At 41.7% G+C, this 18,306-nt stretch overlaps 1 protein-coding gene across 2 annotated transcripts in view; it reads right to left on the bottom strand.

Annotated features, from left to right (window-relative positions):
- Positions 1-3,995: 3,995 nt before the first annotated feature.
- The window catches only part of LOC106582493 (sialic acid-binding Ig-like lectin 5), a 55,575-nt gene continuing 41,264 nt past the window's right edge, over positions 3,996-18,306 (bottom strand). Inside the window, exons 1-9 of one of the 2 annotated variants that reach the window (XM_014165659.2) lie at positions 8,275-8,453; positions 7,676-7,827; positions 7,128-7,505; positions 6,561-6,881; positions 6,057-6,314; positions 5,642-5,935; positions 5,343-5,466; positions 5,046-5,127; positions 3,996-4,896 (exon numbers count right to left, since the gene is read on the bottom strand). In XM_014165659.2, the coding sequence (XP_014021134.1) occupies positions 4,510-4,896; positions 5,046-5,127; positions 5,343-5,466; positions 5,642-5,935; positions 6,057-6,314; positions 6,561-6,881; positions 7,128-7,505; positions 7,676-7,736 (1,905 nt within the window). In that variant the 5' untranslated portion in view covers positions 7,737-7,827; positions 8,275-8,453 and the 3' untranslated portion in view covers positions 3,996-4,509. Of the gene's footprint in view, positions 4,897-5,045; positions 5,128-5,342; positions 5,467-5,641; positions 5,936-6,056; positions 6,315-6,560; positions 6,882-7,127; positions 7,506-7,675; positions 7,828-8,274; positions 8,454-18,306 lie in introns of those variants that run through there. The other variant, XM_045703723.1, reaches the window with a different exon arrangement.

Below are 18,306 nucleotides of genomic sequence, written 5' to 3'. Positions count from 1 at the left end.
CTATAATTTCCACAGTGAAAAGCATATATTTAATGCATAATGCAGTGCATGCAACAATGGAGTTTAATAAAATAATCTTTAGTTATCTATCACACTCCAATGGATCAGCATAGTATGTTGGAAAATACTATTTCCATCCCAGAAACTAAAATTAGCATATCTTGTTGAACAAATCCAGGTAATGACTCCTAGTTAAAATAAAATATATCCCCTTGGTGCCTAATGAACATGACCCAAGACAAGCATCAGGATTCCACTATTTATAAGGCAATGTCTATAGATCAAATAGATTAGGATCATTTTCACTCTCCAGATCAGAGTTCACCCATGGCATTCACCATGGCATGCTTATAATAGCGTCAACATCCTTAGTTCATAACAATAATCAAAACAATCAATCCCTAATACATTAATTGCTTCACTCATATAGATATTAACATACTCAACTCAAATCAATCCTTCAGTTTTAAAAATTATTCAATTTCCAAATAAAATCATAATTAGAACCCAACTAATTATCCAACCAAAATTTAGAATGACATTGCTCAGTGGTTCAAATTGGTCCTATCACTCAAAGTAAAAACTCAATTTAACACATCAACATTGGCAGAATGTGCATTTATATTAACATCCAGTATAATTATCCCATAATTCTACTAATCACTTTTTTATCATGATTATAATACAGATCAGCATCTCAATGCATTCTTAATCTAAATTACTATAATTTTACGTGGTGTAGACCTCTACAATCAACCTGATACCCCAAAAGTCTAAAATAATTTTTTGGGCACAGTTGACCAACCTCCTCCTTCAGGCATTGATTCTTCTGGCGTCCTTTTCGTTCTTCTTCAGATAGCTTTAAAGTTCAAAGTGGATGGCCCATTGTCCATTCGTCAACCAGTATACCAGCAACATAAGAGAAGTTTAGAACAGATCTCTCTCCATGCTCACTCCACGTGGACTCCTCTCACACTTCTGAGAAAAACATGAGAGAAAAGCAGTTGATAGCTTAGCTTAGATCGGATACTGTAAACCAATTTCTGGCTCGGCTCCTTTCTCTCGGTAGAAGTGGTGCGGACAGAGCCGTATTCAACGCCTTTGTCACTTTTCTTCAGCCAGTTAGAGGGGGTTTGAGGTACACACACTGTTCGGTCCAATTATCTCTTCCATGCATTAAGATACCGTCTGATGTCACTTTTCATGATAACCTCGAAAGAACAGATCAGAACAACAGTTTAGTTCAGTACCAATTATTCTTAATACAAATGTCTAAACATATGTTAAAGAGAATAACAACACATTCTATTGAAACTATTCTTTCAAATTGGCTTAAACTCCCCATCACACTGTCAACTCCATCGCAGAGCCACAGGATCAGGAAGTTAGACCTATAACCCATCGGGAATAGAACAGAACAAACAACACAACAATACACTCCTTCACATTTCACTCAAGGTGTGTAAACTTCAATCCAAAACCTCAAAGAACTGAATTCAAAACCTCAAAGGACTGTACCCTCCCCCCATTTCTAACACACTACTACTGGTCAAAAGATAACAACATTTCAAATAACATAATCAAATTAAAATCACTACTCTGAAAAACTCAAAATAAAAATGATTGTACCCATTTAGTCATAGGAAAATAGACTTAAAGCAGCCTACCATTAGTTAAAGGCAATGCCCTCTCCTTCTTCACATTGGTCCAAATTACAAATATGGCTAAGGACTATAAACTCCATCATAATTATCAATTTCACGAATGACCTTGAAATCATTATAACAAATGACCTTAAATTCATTATCCAAATGGCTTTCCAATGAGGGTGATCAAGCCACAATGAAAAGTCATGATACGGGTCATAAGTCATACAAACCCTTCAAAGAAGTGTTTTACTATATTAGACAAATTAAAGAAAAAAACTTCAAACATTTCCTACGTGTTGTATCCCAGGTTCCCAGAACATTTCTTCCTCCTCAAGGCCCTGCCCACTCTCTCCCCAGCTCTGCTGGTCACCCAGAAGAAGGACACTTTCAAGGCCCTGGTGTGGGTGGTCGCCTCGCTCTTTGGAGGGGTGTCAGCCCCTTGTGGCCTAGTATGGTGGATGCCAGCGTGGGTGTGAGGATTCTCACCAAGAAATAAAGGAGAGCCACACACTCTAGGAGCTTAGATACAAAAATGTAATGGCCAACGTTTGGACAGACAAGCTGTCTTCATCAGGGTATAATGACAAACACTGCGGGATGACTCATTTATATAGTGTCAAAAGACACACAGGTGTCTGTAATCATGGCTGGGTGTGGTCATGTTTCCTTCAAAAAAAACCAAACAGGGAAACAGATTCCAATCAAAGGTGTTACCACGTGCTCCACTAAGGCAGTTATTCATCTTATAACTTGTCCTTGTGTTAAATGATGTGGGTAAAACAAAGCACGAATTAAAAGTACGTATCTCAGAGCATCGTAGCACCATTAGGTGCAAAAACTCGACTTACCCAGTTGCGGCCCACTTTTTGGAAGCAAACCACTCGATTTCTTCTCTACGTTATATTGGCATTGAACATGTCACCCTCCCTAGGAGAGGGGGTGACCTTGATAATTTATTGTTAAAACGAGAGGCTGCCTGGATCTTTAATTTAAAGACCCTTGCTCCCTCCGGTCTCAACATAGACTTTGATCTGAAGCCATTCTTGTGATTATTGTGATTTTGCTATAGTAAATGTTTGTAGGCTTATGTAGCCAAGTTGTATCTATGATCATACGCTATCCATTTATGTTTTTTGTATGCTATTTTGATATATGAGAATTAACCAATGATATCAGGCCACACCCGGCCATGATTACAGACACCTGTGTGTCTTTTGACACTATATAAATGAGTCATCATGCAGTGTTTGTCATTATACCCTGATGAAGACAGCTTGTCTGTCGAAACGTTGGACGTTACATTTTTGCATCTGAGCTCCTAGAGTGTGCGGCTCTCCTTTATTTTTTTTAGTGTTCTACTCCGCTAGCCAGCACCTCGCCTAAATAGGTGTGCGTTTCTTTCGCCTCTAGAGGATTCTCACCAAGACCAGGGCCTTGCTCTGTTTGGAGGACGAGTCCTTGGAGCTGTTGGCAGGGAAACACGGCATGGAACCTATTTCGTGAACATGATTAACTGTGTATGCACTTAGTTTTCTAGATGTGAAGAAACCCACGATCTCTGGTTGTAACACAGTGAGAGAGGGTGATACCCTGAATCTGACCTGCAGTGATGACAGCTACCCACCATCATCATCTAACATCACCTGGAGTAAGAATGTGTAGAATTGCAGGAAATTTGCTGTAAACTGCTAATTATTCTCTCTGCCCTATGGCAAAATAAGTAAAATAGCATGAAATTAGTTATAAAATTGCAAAATCTTCTCTGAACCCCTTGGCAGAATGTGTACATTTGAAGCATTTCTCTAAGTCCCATTTTTTAAGGTCAAGAGTGAGGCCCTAAAATTGTTGTGCTCGCAAGGTAGGGGAAACAACATTTTGCTTAGGGCCCCCAAAAGGCTACCGCCAGCTCTGACTACATGTGTGGGTATGGATGTTGTTAAGCAGACCCGCGAGCCACTGCTGCACCCCTGATGAGTTCAGATTTTTTGTGGCCCCCACCCCCATCAAAGTTGCCCATTCCTGATTTATACCATTGGTAGCCTGTAATTATTGTTGAATGACATTTGTGGAGATGGTAGGTTGGAAATAGCAAAAAAGAAATACACCATTTATACATGCTTTGAACAGATTTCAGAGAACAAACAAATGAAAAAAGTGAGGTAGTGCCTCAATATAAAATAATGTTGAAATAATGAACACCTATAAATAGAAAAATATTCTCAGATACTGGTGAGCTGACAATGTCACAAACGATACACACACTTCAATGGGGCATGATTCTGATTGGCCAGATAGCTACAGTAGCAACAATGACACAAAGATGCCATCTGGGGAATCGTAGGTGGCTCGTTTCAGCTAGTTTAATCTTGTTCTTGATACCATGTCTTATTTTGACTGATGTCACGTCTATGTTAATGTGTCAAATTTGCTGGCTAGCTAACCAACAACTGTAATAATGTATTTGTATTTTCAATAAACATTGGAGAAGAAATATACTTTACATGTTGTCAACCTGTCTCTACCTTTCCAAACCACATCTTTGTCAGTCCTTCCTCATGGTGACAAAACAGAATTATTACAGAAGTCAAATGACACTTCCTTGAAAAACATTACCTAAACTTGCTTCTATGTACAACTAGAAAATATTCTTATTGAAATTGTACAACCACCAAGAACATACAGTACCAGCTGACACAGGGCTGTAAAATAAAGCATTTACCAAAACTATTCATTACACTAGTTTCAGTTGAACAAAAGTCCCAGTATCATCATAAAACTCCATCTGGATTCAGAAAATGATATAAGAACCCATGGCTAATACTGTATGCTATCCCCCACGTTTCTAGTAAAAATTGCTTTGTCACTCACCACCACCCATAATAGCCTTGACATTGGAGTAAAGCGCTGTATCCTCATCTGTCTCTGCTGCTGGCTTACCGTTGTCTTTCTCCTCATCCTTCCCCATATTCACACCACTCCCCTCTCCATCTTCATCCCCTTCTTTCTTCTCTCTTTTGATTTTGGCGTAGTCTGACTCTGTGGTGGTGGTCTTCTTCTCTGCCTCCTCAGGAGTCTTCTTCTTCAGCAGGGAGTAGTTGATTCTGGCATAGTCCACATCATTTAGTTCTTCCCCTGTGGCAAATTTTCCCACGGATCCACTGGTCTGGGGCCCTCCATTTTCAGCTCCCTCCCTCAGCTCCATCTGCAGTGGGGTCTGTTCGCCCCCCACAGCCTGTCCTGCATCCGTCTATAGAGTAGATGACAGAAAGTACTGTGTTAGGAGTCTATTGTTAGCTTGGTGATCCCAGATATGTTTATGCTGTCTTATCAACTCATATTGGCATGTTAATGCTAACTGAATGTTGAGCTGAATAAAGAAAGAAACTGGTACTGCACCTGTTGGTCTTCACATGTCACCATCTCCAGGTTCGTGAAAGGGCTTTTGGAGTCTGAATCCTTTGGGATCCTCTCTTTTTGTCTAAGGGAAATATTAGGAATTAAATTTCACAATAACTATATTTTGGAGGGGTTAGCTGGGACGTCCATTACAATACGGTGCAAGGCGTTGGTGCATTTGACAACGTATCTGATTCTCATGATAGTTCATATGAATTTCTAAAGACAATCTGCAATTGATTTTAAAAACAACACTCAGGTAACACTAACTGTACATCAGTAATAGAATGCATTTACCTTTTACATTTCCCTTTCAAACACAGGAAGATACAACAGATGGTGGCTGAGAGGGCTGCACCAATCACAAATGCAGTAATCACTTTTAGGTCCGACAGCATAGCTATAATGCCTTTCCATTCCTCTAAAAAGAGAACAACAACTCTGTATGGGAAGTGGCTCACATTACTTCATATTCTCTGGAAGAAAATATGAATTTCCCTAAGCCTAAATGTACTGAACATCCTCAATATTGCAAACATTGGGTGGGAATGGGAAGCTGTGACTCCCTAACCAAGTAACTTGACTTATATATTTACCTGTTTGCTTTTCTTGGCTCTTATTTTGCGTGACCTGCAACTTCTCTGTCACTACACCCACAACATTTCTGCTGACACACTCCACAGTGGTGTTGTTGTGGTTTCCAACAGGCAGGCTGATGGTGCTGTTCACTGAGGAACCCAACACTGATGTAGTGGGGCTGCACCTCTCTGTGTTGAGCTCCAGCAGTGGCCACTCTATGAGGGGTAAGGGAACCCCCTGACTGACACACACACAGGTCATGACCCCTGCCTGGTCCACACACCCAGAGCCAGGAAGAATCACAGGAAGGTCTGGAAAAAGACAGTGAAGAGAGACATATCAGTGATAGATTGATGCTAAAAACATGCCAGAGTAATTCCAGATCATAAAATATGACATGAGTTTGTATATTTCAGTCAAGTTTGTACTTACACATCACAGTGACAACAGTGGAAGCTGTCAAAGTCCTGTTGAAGTGTTGAACTGTACACACATACTCCCCAGCATGTTCTCTTGTCACATTGGAGATGGTGAGAGCGGCATTTTCAGTGTAATTCTGAAGTGGGGCACTTGTCCCGTTCTTACTCCAAGTGATGTCAGATGGAGGGTAACTGTCAACACTGCAGGTCAGATCCAGGATACCATCCTCCTTCACCATTTTATTTCCAGTTATTTGGGGGTCTTTCACATCTTTAAGTGCAAAGAGTTTCTAATTGTACAGATGTATTGTTACACATACACTAAATTCAGACTATGTTGGTTGAGGGACTAATAACAATGGATCATGATTAAAAAGGGAAAAAGTCAAAGCCATGACATAACTGTAGGTGGAGCCTTCATATTGTATCATTTGCTTATTATCAAGGTTATTCCTAGGTTTCAAAGGTTCTCTGGAATAAGGTGTTTAATGTAAAATGTAGGATAGGTGGTACTCACATGTTACATTCAAAGTTACTGTCTCTTCAATTTGATATTTTTTCTGGAAGGTTACTTGACACGTAACCATCATGTTGTGGTGTTCAGCTGAGGGGGTAAAGGTCAAAGTTGAGAAGTGGGTTGTTGTATCGATGGTCAGGTCCTCTCTCATCTGTATGGTGGTGTTGTCTCTGAGCTCAGTGATGTTGTCTCCTGTTCCTCTCCATGTCCATGTGATGTGAGGAGGAGTTCCAGAGCAGATCCCCGGGGCGGTGCAGGTCAGTGTAGCTGGTTCTCCCTCTGTCAGAGGAGGAATCAACACTGAGGGCTTCTGGGTCAGAGCTGGAGACAGGAAATACAACCACAGAAGTGAGTTTTACACCTGTGTACAAAACAGCAGTGACACATAATCAGCCGTTGGAGAGCAGCATGCATGTGATGACTGAATGGGAGTTTTCCCAGTAATGTCCTCTTATGATAGAACTTTATAATAAGGGAGACCTGAGGGGGAACTTGAACTGTATGTGCTGTATACAATTAACTACAATAATAGGTTGTCACTGTAACTGGTAATAATAGTCATAGTACCGCTCACTGTGATTTTCACTTTCTTCAAGTATGTATATGAACCTGGCAGTCTGAATTGATACTCTCCAGCATCATTCTCTCTGATGTCGTTGATGATCACACTACAGTTCTTCTTTGTCAGATCAGTCTCCAGTAGAGACACTCTCTGTTTAAAACCCTCCTGAGCTTTAGAGGGTTTTTTGGAGTGTAAAATTATGTTTTCATCCTTATCACATCTGTCATTTGTAGGGCACTTGAACCATATTGCAGCGGTAGCATTGATGTTATCAGGGTGAGTGAAAGTACATGAAATAACAGCACATAGTCCCTTCTCTGCTGTTATTTCTGCTGTACTGAAGGTGATGTTCCAGAGTGATGCTGTTGGTGGTGCTGCCAGTTCTGATGGAGGGAAATGAATACAGTCATGAGTAATACAGAAAGCACTTCACTTGTTCCTAACATTTTTGATACAGAATCTGTTGAGGTTAAAATGTGTTACCACATCTATACCACTAGGCCTACTAATGATTTCAATATTAACAATACTTTAATGATGAAAGGAATCCTACTTCGACATGTTGCTCTCTCTGTCAGAGAGAAGAGTAGAGCTGCCCAGATGAGGACCCACATCCTGCCTCCACTGCCTCAATGAATCAACCACAACACCAGGGTCTGTCCTCTTTCACCTCTTTCTCTGGTCCTCTTGTCTGTGTCCACAGGTCTGGAGCACAGAAAGATAATAACATGATAGATAGTGTTATGATATAATTTACACATCCCATTTCCAGCTGTGTTAGGAGAATACATAGGCATTCATAACATCTGACATGAACGTTTCATGACACGTTTAGGATTGTTTCAACCTTCCTAGCACCTTTTTGTAACTTTACTTTAATGCACAGAGAGAATATGTCAAACTCCTATTAATGCTTTATTTTACCATAATTGTCTGGAATTTATTTAGAAACCACATGGTAACAGCGTAGTTAGATAATTATTAGACCTGGAATATTCATTGTAACAAATATGAGAAAGTACCAATATTTTCTACCAAAGAGTTACTAGTTTTGTTAAATAATTTAAAGTAATGTCCAGAGTTTTTCCTTCTCCCAAGTACTTTAACAGTTGTTTTAGCCATGCAGAAAATAAGACTGAATCATCACATTACCTCTCTCTTTCAGTGTGCTCTCTCTCCCTGTTGAATGTGAGCCCTGTGTGAGTCTCTGGTGGGTGTGAACTGTCACTTCATGTCCCCAGTCTGTTATTCCTCTCTCTAACCCTGTGCTGCAATCCAGGAAGTCCCTCTGTATTGCATACCGCCCAGCCAATGTTCCTTCAAATGTTTTTGGGCACTGAGCAACTTTTTGGTCTTGTGAGCAGAAACTTTAATGTTGTGACAATTTTGTGCAACTTCTGGCGTATGTTTACAGTGAACACTGAGGCTGTCCCCTTACAGTTTTAGACAGTAGCCAATAGGCTATTGTGGCTATTTGAGTATAGTGTAGGCCTACCAACAAAACCAATGTAGCAAATCCCATAACATTTTCACGTGTAAATAGCTTTTGATTTCTATGATATATCCTACAGTACAATATGTGGTGTTCATTGCAGGCCTACATTGCATGAGACTTTAAAGTTTTTACATGATGAAGGGCTTTACATTAATGAATGATTTTTTACTTGGTCTGTAACACTGTGGGCCAAATAGGTGACTGTAAATTGCATTTTATTGTGTTGTATGATGCAAGAAACCACATTACAAAATACAATGTATTATTATTACCATACAGAGATTTGACAGTGTGGGCCACTCCTCTGTCTATTAGCTTATTTGCATATTCAAGGCTGTCTCAAAATACAACACTGCCTCTTTAATTAAGACATAAGCTTTTTACCTAACTGGCTTTTCAAAGTCAGTTTGAAATGTAGCCTACACATTTTGTGCTCTTGAAGGAAGCAGTAGCACCCTATTGCTTACCTATACTTATCTATAACTGGGCTAATAACTCGCTAACTAGCAAATAATATCATCAAATGAACTGATCTGAAAAGCCATTCACTCGCGGGTGATTGAAAGACGGTGGGCTTCCTAGCCAATGGATTTCTACTCCATTTTGCTCTGGCTCTGCCTACAACAAAATGCTATTAATATAATGTTGATTTGATCACAGAAAAAAAGTCTATATAGTGCAAACTAATGGAGCGAACTCAGTGAAGTTCAAAGTCTTGAGTCTCTGCGTGTATCATCCTGACCAGTAAAGGGGTCTATTTGTTATTGTAGTTTGGTCAGGACGTGGCAGAGGGTATTTGTTTTCATGGTTTTGTGTATGTGTTTAGATAGAGGGATATATTGTGTAGAGTGTTTCTGGGGTTTATTGGTGTAAGTGTCGATGTAGAGGGGGTAGTTGATTTAGGTGGTTCGGGGTGTGTGTGTATTGTAGAGGGGTATTTGATTTATGTGTTCCGGGGTGTTGGGTATGTTCTTGTGTTTGTATTTCTAAGGGGCTGTTCTAGTTTTGTATTTCTGTGTTGGCCTGGTATGATTCTCAATCAGGAACAGCTGTACATCGTTGTTGCTGATTGAGAGTCATACTTAGGTCGCTTGATTTCACTTGTTAGTTTGTGGGAGATTGTGCTGTCTATAGCTTTGTGCCTTACCGGCCTGTTATTCGTCGTTGTGTTTTGTATACGTGTTTGTTTTGGGTTTTTCCTTCTTTGTCCATAATAAAGAAGATGAGTGTACATATTCCCGCTGCGTTTTGGTCCTCTCTTTACGACTACCGTGACACTGCGCAGCATGGCATTTCTTCTGCGCTGCAGTCCTGTAGGAAGTTCATGGGTGCGCACGCGCGCAGTTTAGAGTGAACATTTCGTCCAGCCTTACTGTACTGCATATACACCATGATCAACCCAAACCATCAACAAACCCATCAATCCAAACCATTAACAAACCCATCGATCCAAACCGTCAACAAACCCATCAATCCAAACCATCAACAAACCCATCAATCCAAACTATCAACAAACCCATCCACCCAAACCATCAACAAACCCATCAATCCAAACCATCAACAAACCCATCAATACAGAGCCATCAAAGAACTTTGGTTAACACTTCAATTCCCATTGCTTTTATATTCAGAGTGAGTTTAATTTCACTATTTCTATCAGCCTGCCCTGTTAATACTCAGAAACATTATACTCTGATGGTTGTCTTATTGTAACATGTACACTACATGTGAATAATATGGAGAATGCCTAGAATTGGTTAGTGATATATTGTGCATTTGGAAAGTATTCAGACAGCTTGACTTCCTTGACTTTCTCCACATTTTGTTTCTTTACAGCCTTATTCTAAAATGTATACAATTATTTTTTCCCCTCATCAATCTATACACAATACCCCATAATGACAAAGAAAAAAAGATTTTTTAGACGTTTTAGCAAATGTATAAAAAACAACAACTGAAATATGACATTACATAAGTATTCAGACCTTTTACTCAGTACTTTGTTGAAGCCCCTTTTGCAGTGATTACAGCCTTGAGTCTTCTTGGGTATGACGCAACACACTTGGCACACCTGTATTTGGGGAGTTTATTTCATTCTTCTTTGCAGGTCTCTCCAGAGATGTTCAATCGGGTTCATGTCCGGGCTCTGGCTGGGCCACTCAAGAACATTCAGACACTTGTTTCCGAAGACACTCCTGCGTTGTCTTGGCTGTGTGCTTAGGGTTGTTGTCCTGTTGGAAGGTGGACATTCGCCCTAGTCTGAGGTCCTGAGCGCTCTGGAGCAGGTTTTCATCAAGGATCTCTCTGTACTTTGCTCTGTTCATCTTTCTCGATCTTGACTAGTCTCCCAGTCCCTGCCACTGAAAAACATCCCCACAACATGATGCTGCCACCACCATGCTTCACCGTAGAGATGATGCCAGGTTTCCTCCAGACGTGACTCTCGGGATTCTGGCCAAAGAGTTCAATCTTGGTTTCATCAGACCAGAGAATCTTGTTTCATATGGTCAGAGAGTCTTTAGGTGCCTTTTGGCAAACTCCAAGCGGCTGTCATGTGCCTTTTACTGAGGAGTGGCTTCCATCTGGCCACTCTACCATAGAGGCCTGATTGGTGGAGTACTGCAGAGATGGTTGTCCTTCTGGAAGGTTCTCCCATCACCACATAAGAACTCTAGAGCTCTGTCAGAGTGACCATCGGGTTCTTGGTCACCTCCCTGACCAAGGCCATTCTCCCCCGATTGCTCAGTTCGGCCAGGCGGCCAGCTCTAGGAAGAGTCTTGGGGGTTCCAAACTTCTTCCATTTAAGAATGATGGAGGCCATTGTGTTCTTGGGGACCTTCAGTGCTGCAGACATTTTTTGTACCCTTCCCTAGAGCTGTGCCTCGACACAATCCTGACCCAGAGCTCTATGGACAATTCCTTCAACCTCATGCCTTGGTTTTTGCTCTGTGGGACCTTTTATAGACAGGTGTGTGCCTTTCCAAATCATGTCCAATGTGAAGGAAAAATTATGTATTCACCTTATTTGTTGGATATGTAACAATTATTTACTTATCGAACAGTAAGATATTTCTGTCCTGCTAATGCTGTGTTTTATGGTCTCCAATCTAGCACCCTGCAGCTAGTCTGGGTGTTGAGGACATGGGTTCTACTAGAGATAGCTTGAAGCTGACAATTGATTGATGTTGGTGGTGATAACCTAAAATCTGTCATTCTAGAGACCAGATGTGATGTGTGTGACTCGAGATAGAGAGAGCCTGGAAGAGTTGAGAACAATGCCTCATTGTCTCATCTTCCTGGCATCTGGGAATCTAAGTAAAATACCATCCTGTGTAGATAACCAAGGTGGCTTATGGGAAGGTTAGAAGTGACTGACTAAGCAATCTTGGTATCAGCTATATAAAAACTGTGCATCGTCTGTAAAGGCTAGACTCTCAGCCTAACAGTCAGTCAAGACTGGTGGGCTGACGGTCTCATTATTGCAATAATTAATAGATATTAAATAAAGATGGTTCTTTGAAGAAATGACCAAGACCAAGTTTCTCTCAGTACTGAATTTCCACGACACCAATCAATTCAATTTACAACAGGTGGACTCCAATCAAGTTGTAGAAACATCTCAAGGATAAACAATGGGAACAGGATGCAGCTGAGCTCAATTTTGAGTCTCATAGCAAAGGGTATGAATACTTGTGTAAAGAAGTAAATAAGGTAAATATGTAAATAAGGTATTTCTGTTTTTATTTTCAATACATTTACAGAAATATCTAAAAACCTGTTTTCACTTTGTCATTATGGAGTATTGTGTGTAGATTGATGAGGAAAACGTGAATTTAATACATTTTAGAATAAGGGTGTAACGTAACAAAATGTGGAAAAAGGGAAGGCGTCTGAATACTTTCCGAATGCAGGGTATACTGTCCTATTCTCTCTGATTTGAAGCATGCTGTGGTCATGAGATATAAATAAAATATCCAAACACCACGAAATTATGAGTCAGTTGTACTGCAAAAAAGTCAATGGGTATTTAAAAACATTTGCTGCCATATTCTTAAATTGACAAACATGATACACACAACCAGAGCCACAGCCAGGTTTTACATTTTAGTGAGGTCCGTAGGGGGTCATTCTTTAAAAAGTTGAAGCATTTTACTGCATTTCTATACAATACATTTTTTAAACGTTATTTGGAGAACAGAGAAAACAAGCAAAAATGATCCCAGACATTATCACCTTGGCTGCCGTAGGTTCATTCACCTCAGTCGATCTAAAAGCACATAGCTTATTAGCTATTCAGTTGTAATGTTATATCCCTGAAAGGGGGGAAACATGAGAAAGGATTCACATTGACACCTAACATCAGCGAATGTTTAGTCAGTTGTAGTGATGAATTGCATAAAATCATCAACTCTTTTCATAGATACATTACATGACCAAAAGTATGTGGACACATTTTCATCGAACATCTCATTTCAAAATCATGGGCATTAATATGGAGTTGGTCCCTCCTTTACTGCTATAACAGCCTCCACTCTTCTGGGAAGGATTTCTACTAGATGTTGGAACATTGCTGCGGGGAATTGCTTCAAATCAGCCTTAAGAGCATTAGTGTGGCTGGGCACTAATGTTGGGCGATTAAGACTGGCAGGCAGTCGGTCTTCCAATTCATCCCAAAGGTATTCGATGGGGTTGAGGTCAGGGCTCTGTGCAGGCCAGTCAATTTCTTCCACACCGATCTCGACAGACCATTTCTGTATGGACCTCGCTTTGTGCACGGGGGAATTGTAATGCTGAAACAGGAAAGGTCCTTCCCCAAACTGTTGCCACAAATTTGGAATCACAAAATCGTATAGAATGTAATTGTATGATGTAGCGTTAATATAGCCCAAACAATGAAAAACAGCCACAGACCATTATTCCTTCTCAACCAAACTTTACAGTTGGCACTATGCATTCGGGCAGGTAGTGTTCTCCTGACATCAGCCAAACCTAGATTTGTCCATAGGACTGACAGATGGTGAAGCATGATTTATCACTCCAGAAAACAAGTTTCCACTGCTTAACAGTCTAATGGCGGCGAGCTTTGCACCACTCCAGCATTGCGCGTGGGGATCATAGAATTGTGTGTGGCTGCTCGGCCATGGAAACCCATTTCATGAAGCTCACGACGAACAGCTATTGTGCTGACATTGGTTCCAGAGGTATTTTGGAACCGAGTACAGACGATTTTAACGTGCTACGCACTTCAGCACTCGGCGGTCCCGCTCTGTGAGCTTGTGTGGCCTACCACTTTATCTGTGAGCTTGTGTGGCCAACCACTTCACCGCTGAGCCATTGTCGTTCCTAGAAATGTCCACTTCACAATAACATCACTTACAGTTCACCGGTGCAGCTCTAGCAGGGCAGAAATTTGACAAAGTGACTTGTTCCGGAGTGCCAAGTCTATGACAAAAAGGCTTCTCAACAGTTTTTACCCCCAAGCCATAAGACTCTTGAACAGGTAATCAAATGGCTACCCGGACTTTTTGCATTGTGTGCCCCCCCCCCCCCCCCAAACCCCTCTTTATACGCTGCTGCTACTCTGTGTTTATCATATATGCATAGTCACTTTAACTATACATTCATGTACATACTACCTCAATTGGGCCGACCAACCAGTGCTCGTGCACATTGGCTAACCAGGCTATCTGCACTGTGTCCCACCCACCACCCGCCAACCCCTCTTTTACGCTACACTACTCTCTGTTCATCATATATGCATAGTCACTTTAACCATATCTACATGTACATACTATCTCAATCAGCCTGACTACCTAACCAGCCTGACTAAGTAGCCTCGCAACTTTTATAGCCTCGCTACTGTATATAGCCTGTCTTTTTACTGTTGTTTTATTGCTTTACCTACTTATTGTTCACCTAATACCTTTTTTGCACTATTGGTTAGAGCCTGTAAGTAAGCATGTCACTGTAAGGTGTTGTACCTGTTGTATTCAGCCCACATGACAAATAAACTTTGATTTGATTTGTTGGAAAGGTGGCATTCTATGATGGTAACATGGTGAAAGTCACTGAGCTCTTCAGTACGGGCCATTCTACTGCCAATTATTAGTCTATGGAGATTGCATGGCTATGTGCTCAATTTTATACATCTTTCAGCAATGGGTGTGGCTGAAATAGCCACTGATTTCAGTTGGTGTCCACGTACTTTTGTATATATAGTGTATCGCTTTTCTCAAATTACAGTGTTCACGTTTGTCTTCCTAGGCATTACTAGTCTAGCTCCGCACAAGCAGACATCAATAGCGCACAGAGACGATCATATTATCACATTCACACGAAATATTCAAATATTACTTATGATTCTGTATTAATATCAGTGATGTAGTGGTAAAAAAAAGGTGGATAATGGGTTAACTATAAATTCCAGTGGGCAATCGAGATAAGACGAACAACAACTGATATAAACAAAAACGTATGACATTTAAATGTAGGCCTATAGGGACGATAGGCCATGTGGAGATGTTCATATTGAAACATATCTTATTTTTTGAAGTTCCTAACTTGTTTGATAAGAATAGTACAGATTTTCTCATCTCTCTCTCTCTCTCTCTCTCTCTCTCTCTCTCTCTCTCTCTCTCTCTCTCTCTCTCTCTCTCTCTCTCTCTCTCTCTCTCTCTCTCTCTCTCTGCATAGCAGCCTGCCTCAACCTCACCACTGAGTGCAACATCACTGTGTCTCAGTAGTCTACTCTCTGTAAAGCAAAGTTAGTAAGAGAACAAAAGCCATTTTATTTTCTCCTGCTGAGGTAGGATGTGTTTTCCATTAGCTTCTTACTTCATCCTTCTATCTGGCTAAGCAATACCAGCCAGAAAGCCCTTCAACATTACTGCAATAGAAGTCCCTGCTGGCAACTAGCCACCTGACTGATTCAAATCAAATTTAAAATCAAATTTTATTAGTCACATGCGCCGATTACAGACCTTACAGTGAAATGCTTACTTACGAGCACCTAACCAACAATGCAGTTAAAAAATAAAATAAGGATAAGGATAAGAAATGAAAGTAACAAATAATTAAAGAGCAGCAGGAAAATAACAATAGAGATACTATATATATGGGAGGTACCGGTACAGAGTCACTGTGCGGGGTCACAGGTTAGTTGAGATAATATGTACATGTGGGTAGAGTTATTAAAGTGACTATGCATAGATGATACCAGTAGAGAGTAGCAGCGGTGGAAAAGAGGGCGGGGGGGGGCATTGGAAATAGTCTGGGTAGCCGTTTGATGAGGTGTTCAGGAGTCCTATGGCTTGGGATTAAAGCTGTTTAGAAGCCTCTTGGACCTAGACTTGGTGCTCTGGTACCGCTTGCTGTGCGGTAGCAGAGAGAACAGTCTATGACTAGGGTGGCTGGAGTCTTTGACAATTTCAGGGCCTTCCTCTGACACCGCCTGGTATAGAGGTCCTGGATGGCAGGGAGCTTGGCCCCAGTGATGTACTGGGCCGTTCGCACTACCCTCTGTAGTGCCTTGCGGTCGGAGGCCGAGTAGTTGCCATATCAGGCAGTGATGCAACCAGTCAGGATGCTCTCAATGGTGCAGCTGTAGAACCTTTTGAGGATCTGAGGACCCATGCCAAATCTTTTCAGTCTCCTGAGGGGGAATAGGTTTTGTCATGCCCTCTTCATGACTGTCCTGGTGTGCTTGGACCATGTTAGTATGTTGGTGATGTGTACACAAAGGAACTTGAAGCTCTCAACCTGCTCCACTGCAGCCCGGTCGATGAGAATGGGGGCGTGCTCGGTCCTCTTTTTCCTGTAGTCCACAATCATCTCCTTTGTCTTGATCACGTTGGGGGATAGGTTGTTGTCCTGACACCACACGGCCAGGTCTCTGACCTCCTCCCTGTAGGTTGTCTCATCGTTGCCGGTGATCAGGACTACCACTGTTGTGTCATCGGCAAACTTATTGATGGTGTTGGAGTCGTGCCTGGCAGTGTAGTCATGAGTGAACAGGGAGTACAGGAGGGGTCTGAGCACACACCCCTGAGTGGCCCCTGTTTTGAGGATCAGCGTGGCGGATGTGTTGTTACCTGCCCTTACCACCTGGGGCCAGCCCATCAGGAAGTCCAGGATCCAGTTGCAGAGGGAGGTGTTTAGTCCCAGGGTCCTTAGCTTAGTGATGAGCTATGAGGGCACTATGGTGTTGAACGCTGAGCTGTAGTCAATGAATAGCATTCTCACATAGGTGTTCCTTTTGTCCGGGTGGGAAAGGGCAGTGTGGAGTGCAATAGAGATTGCATCATCTGTGGATCTGTTGGGGCGGTATGCAAATTGGAGTGGGTCTAGGGTTTCTGGGATAATAGTGTTGATGTGAGCCATGACCAGCCTTTCAAAGCACTTCATAGCCACAGACATGAGTGCTACGGGTCGGTAGTCATTTAGGCAGGTTACCTTAGTGTTCTTGGGCACAGGCACTGTGATGGTCTGCTTAAAACATGTTGGTATTACAGACTCGGACAGGGAGAGGTTGAAAATGTCAGTAAAGACACTTGCTAGTTGGTCCGTGCATGCTTTGAGTACCTGTCATGTTAATCCGTCTGGCCCAGTGGCTTTGTGAATGTTAACCTGTTTAAACGTTTTGTTCACATCGGCTTCCGAAAGCGTTATCACACAGTCATCCAGAACAACTGGTGCTCTCGTGCATGCTTCAGTGTTGCTTGCCTCAAAGCGAGCATAAAAGGCATTTATCTCGTCTGGTAGGCTCGCGTTACTGGGCAGCTCGTGTCTGGGTTTCCCTTTGTTGTCCGTAATAGTTTTTAAGCCCGGCCACATCCGATGCACAAATTGATGAAGCCGATGACTGAGGTGGTGTATTCCTCAATGCCATTGGATGAATCCCGGAACATATTCCAGTCTCTGCTAGCAAAACAATCCTGTAGTGTAGCATCCGCGTCATCTGACCACTTCCGTATTGAGCAAGTCACTGGTACTTCCTGCTTTCGTTTTTGCTTGTAAGCAGGATTCAAGAGGATATAATTATGGTCATATTTGACAAATGGAGGGCGGGGGAGAGCTTTGTATGCATCTCTGTGTGTGGAGTAAAGGTGGAAAGGTGGTCTTGGATTTTTTTCCCCCTGGTTGCACATGAGACATGCTGGTAAAAATTTGGTACAACTGATTTAAGTTTGCCTGCATTAAAGTCCCCAGCCACGAGGAGCGCAGCATCTGGGTGAGTGCTTTCTTGCTTACTTATGGTGGAATACAGCTCATTCAATGCTATCTTAGTGCCAGCCTCTGACTGTGGTGGTATGTAAACAACTACGAAAAATCTGATGAAAAGTCTTTAGGTAGATAGTGTGGTCTACAGCTTATCATGAGATACTCTACCTCAGGCGAGCAATAGTTTGAGACTTCCTTAGATATCGTGCACCAGCTGTTGTTTACAAAAATGCACAGTCTACCGGCCCTTGTCTTACCAGACGCCGCTGTTCTATCCTATCGGTACAGCGTATAACCAGCCAGCTGTATGTTGATAGTGTCGTTGTTCAGCCATGACTCCTTGAAGCTTAAGATAATACAGTTTTGAATGTCCCGTTGGTAGCTTAATCTTGTGCGTAGGTCATCTATTTTATTCTCCAAAGATTGCACGTTTGCTAGCAGAATGGAAGGAAGTGGGGGTTCATTCGATC

The sequence above is a fragment of the Salmo salar genome, chromosome ssa02, assembly GCF_905237065.1.
Source record: "Salmo salar chromosome ssa02, Ssal_v3.1, whole genome shotgun sequence".
Classification (NCBI taxonomy): domain Eukaryota; kingdom Metazoa; phylum Chordata; class Actinopteri; order Salmoniformes; family Salmonidae; genus Salmo; species Salmo salar.
This window is presented reverse-complemented; position numbering and strand designations above follow the sequence as displayed.